This window comes from Vicia villosa, linkage group LG3, assembly GCF_029867415.1.
Source record: "Vicia villosa cultivar HV-30 ecotype Madison, WI linkage group LG3, Vvil1.0, whole genome shotgun sequence".
NCBI lineage: Eukaryota > Viridiplantae > Streptophyta > Magnoliopsida > Fabales > Fabaceae > Vicia > Vicia villosa.
This window is the reverse complement of record NC_081182.1, coordinates 164,895,380-164,907,444: the sequence shown is the minus strand read 5'-3', so window position 1 is coordinate 164,907,444 and position 12,065 is coordinate 164,895,380. Positions and strand designations below refer to the sequence as shown.

Here is a 12,065-nt window from a genome sequence, read left to right as displayed (position 1 = left end):
CCTAGTCTAAACCATATTCTGAAAGAATATGATTTAAGTTTCAGGAAGTTCTTATCTAGAAGTATTGGCAGAAGTCAGCTAGCTTCTATGATATATGCTGTGTCTGGAAACAAAAGAGTCGGCATTGGTTTTGAGGGTGAAACCCCATACAAACTTGAACCTGTTGATGAAATGAAATTCACATACAAGCCATTGTATGATCAGTTCAAGTATGGCCACTCCCATGATATTAGGCACACTTCACATGCTCAAAGTTTTCACATAACACACACCAAAAAGCATGTGACAAAACCTAGGAAATATCATGAAACTCACATTAAAAATTATCATGTTGTTCCTCCTATTGCTTACAATGTTAAACCCAAGTTCAATCAGAACTTGAGAAAATCTAACAAGAAAGGACCCAAGAAAATGTGGGTACCTAAGGATAAGATTATTCCTATTGCAGATATCCTTGGCTGCAAAAAGGACAAAGCACAACATGTCGTGGTACCTGGACTCTGGATGCTCACGACACATGACAGGAAGAAGGTCTATGTTCCAAGACCTGGTGCTTAAGTCTGGAGGAGAAGTCAAGTTTGGAGGATATCAGAAGGGCAAGATAATTGGCTCTGGAACTATAAAGTCTGGTAACTCTCCTTCCATTTCTAATGTACTTCTTGTAGAAGGATTAACACATAACCTCTTATCTATCAGTCAATTGAGTGACAATGGTTATGATATAATCTTTAATCAAAAGTCTTGCAAGGCTGTAAATCAGAAGGATGGCTCAATCCTATTTACAGGCAAGAGGAAGAACAACATTTATAAGACAGATCTGCAAGATCTTATGAGTCAGAAGGTGACTTGTCTTATGTCTGTTTCTGAAGAGCAGTGGGTCTGGCACAGAAGATTAGGTCATGCTAGTTTGAGAAAGATTTCTCAGATTAACAAACTGGATCTTGTCAGAGGACTCCCTAATCTGAAATTCAAATCAGATGCTCTTTGTGAAGCATGTCAGAAGGGCAAGTTCTCCAAACCTGCATTCAAGTCCAAGAATGTTGTTTCTACCTCAAGGCCATTAGAACTCTTGCACATTGATCTGTTTGGCCCAGTCAAAACAGCATCCGTCAGAGGGAAGAAATATGGATTAGTCATCGTAGATGATTATAGCCGCTGGACGTGGGTAAAATTGTTGAAACACAAGGATGAGTCTCATTCAGTGTTCTTTGATTTCTGCATTCAGATTCAATCTGAAAAAGAGTGTAAAATCATAAAGGTTAGAAGTGATCATGGTGGTGAATTTGAGAACAGATCCTTTGAAGAATTCTTCAAAGAAAATGGTATTGCCCATGATTTCTCTTGTCCTAGAACTCCACAGCAAAATGGAGTTGTAGAACGAAAGAATAGGACTCTGCAAGAAATGGCCAGAACCATGATCAATGAAACCAATATGGCTAAGCATTTCTGGGCAGAAGCAATAAACACTGCATGCTATATTCAGAATAGAATCTCTATCAGACCTATTCTAAATAAGACTCCTTATGAATTGTGGAAGAATAAAAAGCCCAACATTTCATATTTCCATCCTTTTGGATGTGTATGCTTTATTCTGAACACTAAAGATCATCTTGGTAAATTTGATTCCAAAGCACAAAAATGTTTCCTTCTTGGATATTCTGAACGCTCAAAAGGCTACAGAGTATACAACACTGAAACTTTGATTGTGGAAGAATCAATCAATATCAGGTTTGATGATAAGCTTGGTTCTGAAAAACCAAAGCAGTTTGATAATTTTGCAGATTGTGATATTGATATATCAGAAGTTGTTGAGCCAAGAAGCAACGCATCAGAAGCAGAGCTTCTCAGAAGCAAAGAGTCTGAAGATCAAGTATCAGCTTCTCTGGAGAATCTAAGCATTTCTGAAGAACCATCTGTCAGAAGATCATCCAGACTCATCTCTGGTCATTCAGAAGATGTCATTCTTGGAAAGAAGGATGATCCAATCAGAACAAGAGCATTCCTTAAGAACAATGCAGACTGTCAATTAGGTCTTGTATCTTTGATCGAGCCAACTTCTGTTGATCATGCTCTAGAAGATCCAGACTGGATAATTGCTATGCAAGAAGAACTGAATCAGTTTACAAGGAATGATGTTTGGGATCTTGTTCCTAGACCAGATGGATTCAATATAATCGGTACAAAATGGGTCTTCAGAAACAAGCTCAGTGAGAAAGGTGAAGTGGTAAGGAACAAAGCCAGACTGGTGGCTCAGGGTTATAGTCAGCAAGAAGGGATTGACTATACAGAAACCTTTGCACCAGTGGCCAGGTTAGAATCTATTCGTCTATTAATTTCATTTGCCACTCAACATAACATCACTCTCTATCAGATGGATGTTAAGAGTGCCTTCTTAAATGGTTATATAGATGAAGAAGTTTATGTCCATCAACCTCCTGGTTTTGAAGACTCTATGTCTCCTAATCATGTTTTTAAACTAAAGAAATCGTTGTATGGATTGAAACAAGCTCCCAGAGCTTGGTATGAACGCTTAAGTTCTTTCCTTCTGGATAATGGTTTCACTAGAGGAAAAGTGGACACTACTCTCTTTTGTAAAACCTTTAAAAGGGATATTTTAATTTGTCAAATATATGTAGATGATATTATTTTTGGAACATCTAATGCTACACTTGGAAAGGAGTTTGCTGAGTCTATGCAGGCTGAGTTTGAAATGAGCATGATGGGAGAACTCAAGTATTTCCTTGGAATACAAATAAATCAAACATCAGAAGGAACGTATGTTCACCAAACCAAGTATGTGAAGGAACTTCTGAAGAAGTTTAATCTTCTAGACTGCAAAGAAGCCAAAACTCCTATGCATCCAACATGCATCCTAGGTAAGGATGAGGTAAGTAAGAAGGTAGATCAGAAGTTATACAGAGGTATGATTGGATCTCTTCTATATTTGACTGCTTCTAGACCTGACATTCTGTTCAGTGTTTGTTTGTGTGCTAGATTCCAATCAGATCCTAGAGAATCTCATTTAACTGCTGTTAAGAGAATTCTAAGGTATCTGAAAGGTACTACTAATGTTGGCTTAGTTTACAGAAAATCTAAAGAATACAACTTAGTAGGATTCTGCGATGCTGACTATGCTGGAGACAGAATTGAAAGAAAGAGTACTTCAGGAAGTTGCCAATTTCTTGGAAGTCATTTGATCTCCTGGTATAGCAAGAAGCAAGCAACTATTGCTCTATCAACAACAGAAGCAGAATATGTCGCTGCTGCTGGTTGCAGTACACAGATGCTCTGGATGAAGAGTCAGTTAGAAGATTATCAGATATATGAGAGTAACATTCCTATATTCTGTGATAATACCTCTGCTATATGTTTATCTAAGAATCCTATTCTTCATTCAAAGGCTAAACATATTGAGATTAAACATCATTTCATAAGGGACTATGTTCAGAAGGGTGTTATATCTTTAAACTTTGTTGATACAGACCATCAATGGGCTGATATCTTTACAAAACCCCTGGCTGAAGATAGGTTTAAGTTCATTCTGAAGAACATCAGTATGGATTTATGCCCAGAATGAGAAGATGAGAAGTTCTTACGTATGAGTATCTTCTGAAATGAATGTGGATTTTTTTTTTTAATCAGAAGTTCTGATTGAAATCTTTTAGAAATTATGATTCGGTTATTACTAACGTTTCATTGTCTAAGTTGATTCAGAACCTCTTTTAAAGCAAAACAGCTGTAACGTTTTATCTCGGGATGGTAAACCTGTCGTTACTATTCATGGATAAGCGCGCGTGCAGTTGAAGGGACGCCGACCATAGGTAACTGTGCTAGTCACCTCATTTGTCTTTATTATCTCTCCTCATGTCACGTAACATTAAATGCTATCCATCATTTGTTTCATTTTATTTTCTTTTAAATACTCTTCAAACGCTTCTCCTTCCCTCCTATATTTTCTCTATTACACTCTGTCTCTGTTTTCCTTCTCTATCTCTCTGCATTCCTCATCAAGTTTTTTTTCTCTCTCTCTCCTGTTTTTTTTCTCTTGCTCAAACAAAGTTTTTTTTTTTTAAAAATCCTAGTTCAAACCTAGCGTTCATCTTAAATCCTTTGTCTGGATCTCTTAATGCTCTAAGCCTGCTGAAGATCTATGACTCAAAGGCGGCAGATCTCTGCATATCTCGGGATGGCTCTCCTAATACCTCTCAAGTCAGACCTCTTCTTTGATGTTGTTATCAACGTTCACCCAAAGACAGAAGACTTTCTTGAGTTATGGGAAGAGGTTAAGAATGATATTCTTAACTTCTATGTTAAGAGAAAGCCCCGTTTGCAACAGTAGCTCTCTGTCTGTGAACTGTCCCTCTCTTCCTCTTTGGTCTCTTGGATCTCTCCTACAGTGGAGGCTCTAGTCTGGAAGACAAGAAGACCACGGGGATTCTTGATGGGTTGACACAGAATGTGTCTTGCTAGGGTTTTGTTTTTAATTTTTGTAGTCATTTCCTCTTGGGATGACTTTTTATGTATTTGCTAGGAATGTTTCTCATCTTGTTAAACATAGGAACCTTTTGTAATATCTTTTGATTATCAATGAAAAGTTTCTTTGTTTTTACATTCCAGTGATTTTATTTGTCGTTTTATTCATCTGAATCTTTTGAAATATTCTTTTTTGATGTTATGACAAAAAGGGGGAGAAGATAAATGATAAATGATTTGATTAATCTATCAGTTGCTGGGTAAAGCTCCCACACATTTACTAACAAGAACTGCAAGTTCTATATGGTTTAAGTGTTTTGCAGGTATAAAGAAATGAAGAGAATCTTCAAAGCAAACACAAGAAGCAAAACCATAAGAAGTGTTATTCTGTAAAAAGAATAAGCTCATGGAAACTGAAGCAAGCTGAGTGCTGTCAAGCTTCAGAAATCAGAAGCAAGAAAGAAGAATGAATCAGAAGCACTGATAATAGAATTTGATCCATATTTGTCTATTTGCTCTGACAAAATTCTATTTGCTCTGATACATTATTTCAGCCTATATGGCTCTGATACATATCATGTGTTCAAATATACATTTTATGTTCTGACTCGTTCATGCTGACTTTTGTCGTTTAGTTTTTGTTCTGTAACATTTCAGGATGTAGAGATGCTCTGATGATGCTCTGGTACATTCAACAATGTTCTGATACAAATCTAGCATGAAGTGATGTTGGTAGAAATTCAAAGCTCTGAAGCTATCCGAGGGAAGAAGAAATCAGAAGCTGTGAATGTTCTAAAGATCCAGAAAACTCAAGTTCTGAAGCTGTCCTAAATGGAAGCAGAAATCAGAAGCTGTGAATGTTCTGAAGATCAAAGAAATTCAAGTTCTGAAGCTGTCCTAAATGGAAGCAGAAATCAGAAGCTGTGAATGTTCTGAAGATCAAAGAAATTCAAGTTCTGAAGCTGTCCTGAATGGAAGCAGGAATCAGAAGCTGTGAGTGTTCTAGGGATCTAAGGAAATTCTAGTTCTGAAGCTGTCCAATGGAAGCAGAAGTCAGAAGCTATGAATTCTCTGAAGACAGAAGCTTATGTGATCGTCTCTACCGAAATAATCAGGGAAGTCTATTATTAAAGTTCTTCGAGTATTTATTTCAGGGGGAGATTATTTATCTCAGGGGGAGATTGTTAATCTCAGGGGGAGACATATTCATATGCTTATGCTATAGCTGTGTAATTTGTCTTTTGCCGTCTGCTCTTTCTGATCGCAAATTCATATCATTTATATATGTTTTTGTCATCATCAAAAAGGGGGAGATTGTTAGAACAAGATTTGTTCTGATCAATTATCTTAGTTTTGATGATAACAATAATATGAATTTTGCTTAAGATAATATGGTACTCTAATCCAATGCAATTTCCTTTTCAGGAAATATATAAAGAGTATGCATAATTCAGCGCTCAGAAGCTTTGTCTCAAAGGGTTCAGCATGCAACATCAGAACATGGTCTGGCAAGACATCAGAAGATGGTCGAAGCAGAATCAGAACATGGGTCTATGGAAGCATCAGAAGAACATGAGATCAGAAGCACTGAAGTTCTGATGGTATCACGCTCAGAAGCACTTCAAGGTCAGAAGATCAGAAGATGCTTTGCACCAAGCTGTTTGACTCTGATGATATTCAAACGTTGTATTCACAAACATCAGATCAGAAGGAAGTACAAGTGGCAAGCTACGCTGACTGACAAAAGGAACGTTAAAAGCTACTAAAGGCAACGTCAGTAGACACAGCGTGAACAAGGCTCGAGGTAGTTGACAAAAGCGTATAACATTAAATGCGATGCTGTACGGAACACGCAAAGCATTAAATGCACTCAACGGTCATCTTCTCCAACGCCTATAAATATGAAGTTCTGATGAGAAGCAAGGTTAACGATTCTGCACAAAACAACTCATATTAACTTGCTGAAACTCTGTTCTACTCAAAGCTCAGAATCTTCATCTTCATCAAAGCTCACTACATTGCTGTTGTAATATATTAGTGAGATTAAGCTTAAACGTTAAGAGAAATATCACAGTTTGTGATTATAGCTTTTAAGAAGCAATTGTAATACTCTTAGAATCGATTACATTAAGTTGTAAGGAACTAGAGTGATCGTGTGGATCAGAATACTCTAGGAAGTCTTAGAGGTTATCTAAGCAAGTTGTAACTAGAGTGATCGTGTGGATCAGAATACTCTAGAAAAGTCTTAGAGGGTATCTAAGCAGTTGTTCCTGGAGTGATCAGTGTGTGATCAGAAGACTCTGGAAGACTTAGTTGCTGACTAAGTGGAGAACCATTGTAATCCGTGCGATTAGTGGATTAAATCCTCAGTTGAGGTAAATCATCTCTGCGGGGGTGGACTGGAGTAGTTTAGTTAACAACGAACCAGGATAAAAATAACTGTGCAATTTATTTTTATCTGTCAAGTTTTTAAAGCTACACTTATTCAAACCCCCCCTTTCTAAGTGTTTTTCTATCCTTCAGGGCTAATGCACTTTGGATAGCTTCCTTTAACGCCAACGCTTCCGCTTCATGGATAGAAAGTGAACCAACATCCCAAGCAACACCTGCTTTAACAAAGTTCCCCAAGTTATCTCGGATACACCAACCTCTATTAGTAGTTCCTTGGTGACGATTAAAACCCGCATCAACATTACACTTAACCCAACCGGAAGGGGGGGGGGAATCCAAGAAAGAGTGGAAGGAAGAGCAGCCTCTTCATCCTGAGGATTTCGAGCCAACCACCACTCTTGCCACTTATGAAAAGCTAACCACCCATGCCTTGATGCCTCCTCCTTCTCATTATTCCAAATAAAATCATTCCTGTTATGCCACAACAACTCAATCATCATAGCAAACCGCCCCGCCACCTTCCTATCCTCCCTATTACACAAGTGCAAAATAAGAGATCGAATGTCAATAGAATGAAGAAGGAGAGGTGCTATAATGTCGTACAAACCTGCTGTCCTCCAGCACTCGATAGTCTCCGGACATCCAAAAAAAACGTGCCAATCATCCTCCTCCTCCCTGCAAAATTGACACATAATAGGACAAGGAACACGATGTTGTTGTAGTCGGACCCGGGAAGGCAAACAACCCTAGCAAATCCGCCAAAGAAGGTGTTTCACTCGTGGGGGAGCTATAATAGACCACAATTCATTCCAATTAAACTCAATATTCTCATGAATAGGGGGCTTCTTTTTACTTTTTCAAACACAATAACTGGATCGAACACTATATTGACCATCTTTCTCCTCCCTCCACACCAAACGGTCAACAACAACGTCCTCCACTAACGGGACATAAGTAATAGCTTCCGCTCCTGGAAAATCGAACAGCTCTCTAATCAACCTCATATTCCACTGTTTTACGTTTGGCAACAACAAATCTTTAACCACCATATTATAGATACCATGTTGTTGAGGACCCGGAACACACCTCTCATCTTTTCCCCGAATCCAAGGTTCCTCCATAACCTTAATCTGGCTACCATCACCTATACTCCACCTACAATCGAGCATAAGAAGATCTCTAGTTTTCCAAATACTCCTCCATACAAAACTAGGATTAGAACCAAGATTAGCTTCAAAAAAAGATGTTTTTGGGAAGTACCTTGCTTTGAAGAATCTAGACACTAAAGAATTCGGGTGACTCATAATAAACCATCCTTGCTTAGCCACCATAGCCATATTAAAAGCTCTAAAATCTCTGAAACCAAGACCTCCATCCTTCTTAGAACAAGCTAAACGATCCCACGCCATCCAACGGACACCCTTGCTGTTAGAACCTCCACCCCACCAAAAAGCATTCAACATTCTCTCAATATCATTAATCACTGCTTCGGGCAAAATAAATATACTCATCACGTAAGCCGGGATAGCTTGGAGAACCGATTTAATCATGACTTCTTTACCGGCTTTTGACAGGGACCGACCTTTCCAAGAATTAATTCGTTGCCAAATGCGGTCTTTGATGAAAGCAAAAGTAGACTTTTTACTCCTCCCGATCATCGAGGGCAGCCCTAAGTACTTGCCTGTCCCTAAGACATGACGGACTCCCATGATATTTGCAAGATCCTCCTGGGCAGGCAAACTCAAATTCCGGCTAAAAAGACCTCAGATTTGGATAAATTGATTTCCTGACCGGAAGCCTTTGCATAGATATCCAGAACCTTCATAAGATGATTAACTTCCTCCACGTTGGCCCTGCAAAATAGAGGTTTTTTTAACATGTGCCATAAGGGCACATGTTAGCATTACCCATATTTAATTAGGGTAAGTAATAATTAGGATGATAAAATGACATTTTTTGCAGAGAATCTTTTAGAGGGCTTTAGGTTGTAGTTATTCTTCCCAATGTAAAATGAGAATCATTGCACGTTGGAAGTAGTAATTATTTTTTAATAGTTGTATTTAAATTGTACGTTTCAAAACGTTGAGAAGTGGAAACTAATAATTATCTGGAAAGAGAAATTTAAAATATATGTAATGATTAGAAAATATAATTACATTTAGGTCCTTGATAATCCATCCCAAAACTGATTTAGAATAAAGATTATTGTTTCAAAAAAAAATGGACTCACTCCCTTGCTTAAAGCACTCATAATTTTTATTGTATATTATTACATATAATTTAATTGCTTAATTCTAACATCAAGAATCAATATAGATTGATTTTAAAATTATTATTTTTAATAAATCATTTTAAAATAGAGATTTATCAATGATTAACTTGATTTTCCCTTTTTAAAATTAATTTGTCACAAACAAATAGAACATTTATTATTAATTAATTTAATTTTACATTTATTATTATAGTAATTTTTCACTAGTAAAAAGTTAATAAATTGTGATTTGGTATAGTTATAATGTTTAAAGTAAATTTATGAAAAAATTATTCAATAAATAATATTAAAAAATGTGACAGTAAAATTATGACAATAAAAATATTGCTATTTAATAAACATATAAATGATAATTTTGAAAAAATAAATATATTATCTTAATTTGATATACTTCCCATTTATAATTATATAAAATTTTAAGGATATTCATGTATTCAGTTATATTGAAATGTATTCTATCCACTTTATTCATATAAAATAAATTTATTCAAAACATCAAAAATGGTAATAATTATGTGATTTAATTGAAAATAATATATAATTTCTTAAAAAAAATATAATCATGATTTCACAATAATTAATAAATAAACATATTATAAAAAGTAAAGTTTTCTTTTTAGTAGTCCAGATCTGCCAATGTTTTGTGCAATGGGCTTAAAAATAGTGGGATGTATCCATAAAACCTCTAAATTAACCATATTCTTCTATGTTTCACCAAACTTCATTATTTTCCTGCATAGAAAAACCTTAATTTAAGCTGGTTCAGAAAAATTTGAAATTAAAACAAATTTATCAATACAAACTTTTGAAACAAACATTATTATTATATTAAGAAACGGAAAAATTAAACATAAAAAATACATAACATAAGCCGGTTTGAAAAGAAAAAGTTAATTGAAATAGAAAAATTATTTAATACCATATACAATAATCATGCATGTGTTGGAATTGAAGTACATTATAAGTCAATTACATGACACCAGACTTGTTTACTACTGCCTCTGTTGTGTGTTTCTCAGCTTGCAAAAACAAAATCAAAAAACTTAGATAGAAAAGAAGAAAGAAACAAAAGCACCAGTATATATTTATAATGGCAAAAATATCCAGACAACAACAATAAAAAGTTATAAAGCAATAAGTCAAGGTAATGAACAGAGGAAGAACATGATTTAAGGAATCCATTCTTAAGCTTCATCTTCTTCCAAGGAATCAATTCTTAAGTTTCATCTTCTTCCATGATTCCAATCTGCAATATGTTTCAAAGAGAAAGAAGAAACCTTTAAACCAAGTATAGAGAAACAACATTAAAAATAAAATAAAAAAATTACTGAAGGAACTCAAAATCGTCATTGTCACCATAAATACTCTACTGCTGCTACAAATTTTCTTGCGACACAACTGAAACTCCCAGTTCACATCCACCGATTCATAACACTTTCTTTGTTTTTTTAGTTCACATCCACCGATTCATAACAGTTTCTCCACCCTTTCTTTGTTTTGAAAAATTAAAAACAAAATCTTATCAACCCTTTCTACTCATTGTTGTTTCTGTAATCAACAAAGAAATGGAGAATCAAAATCGGTGACAAAATATTTAGGATTTTAACTAAAATTGCATAATTTTACTCTGATTTGTGATGGAAGAATGAAGATATTGTTGATGCGATAAAGAGATTAGGGTTTAGAGATTGAAAGAGTTGTTGATGAGGAATGGTATAATATGCTGGTATTTGTAGAAGGAGAAGGCAAGTATATGTTATCAATGAAATCACATGGCTCAAGAATAACTCCATGCATGTTTCGTTTCTCAATGTGCATCTTTGACACGTTACTTTACTTGCTGTTTTGTTTAGTATGAAGAGAGAAAACAGAAATAATGATACATATAGACAATAATCAATTTGACATACCCATCTTATCTTATATATAAATGCAAGGTTGTCATGATGGCAACCCTAGCCATGTGTCATCATGATAACAACTTTTGGCAACCTTTGACACGTGCCACTCTAATATCAATCATAATTCTACTTTTTTTAAAAATAGATTTTACATTAATAATTATTAATAAAAACTCTAATTATAAATACAGACTCTAATTATACAAACTCTAAAGATAAATAATAATAATCATTATAATATTTATATTAATAATATAATAATAATATTAAACCACCAGTATTAATAATAATAATTATATAATATCTAACTTATAATAATATTAAAAATAATAATAATCTTATATATAAATGCAAGGTTGTCATGATGGCAACCCTAGCCATGTGTCATCATGATAACAACTTTTGGCAACCTTTGACACGTGTCACTCTAATATCAATCATAATTCTACTTTTTTAAAAATAGATTTTACATTAATAATTATTAATAAAAACTCTAATTATAAATACAAACTCTAATTATACAAACTCTAAAGATAAATAATAATAATCATTATAATATTTATATTAATAATATAATAATAATAATATTAAACCACCAGTATTAATAATAATAATTATATAATATCTAACTTATAATAATATTAAAAATAATAATAATAATAATAATAATATATTCAATTAGCACTATTATATCTTATTATTCTAATTCTCATTTTTTATACAAAAAATCTTTAATTCTACATTAATAAGAATATAATAATAATAATAATAAAAATAAAAATTATAAATATATATTTAATTTATATATAAATATCAAATAAGTTTTGTTTAAAAAAACTGTCAAATAAATATGTTATAAATTTTTTATAATTTATATCCCATTTAACATTCTTTAATGTATTAAATCCCATTGCAATGTTAAAAAATTATGCTTTTTTAATTGTTCTCTTTTATTAATTTTTTTATAATAAAATTATAATTTTTTTATAATCATGAATTACTTAGTTTTTCTAAATAATAAATACAAA

The 12,065-nt window shown here is 34.1% G+C and overlaps 1 protein-coding gene across 1 annotated transcript; it reads right to left on the bottom strand.

Moving 5' to 3' along the window:
* Positions 1-7,721: 7,721 nt before the first annotated feature.
* Positions 7,722-8,573, bottom strand: LOC131659304 (uncharacterized mitochondrial protein AtMg00310-like). The gene has a single exon (XM_058928513.1). The coding sequence runs from the start codon at positions 8,571-8,573 to the stop codon at positions 7,722-7,724; it is 852 nt and encodes a 283-aa protein (XP_058784496.1).
* Between the last annotated feature and the right edge of the window lie 3,492 nt (positions 8,574-12,065).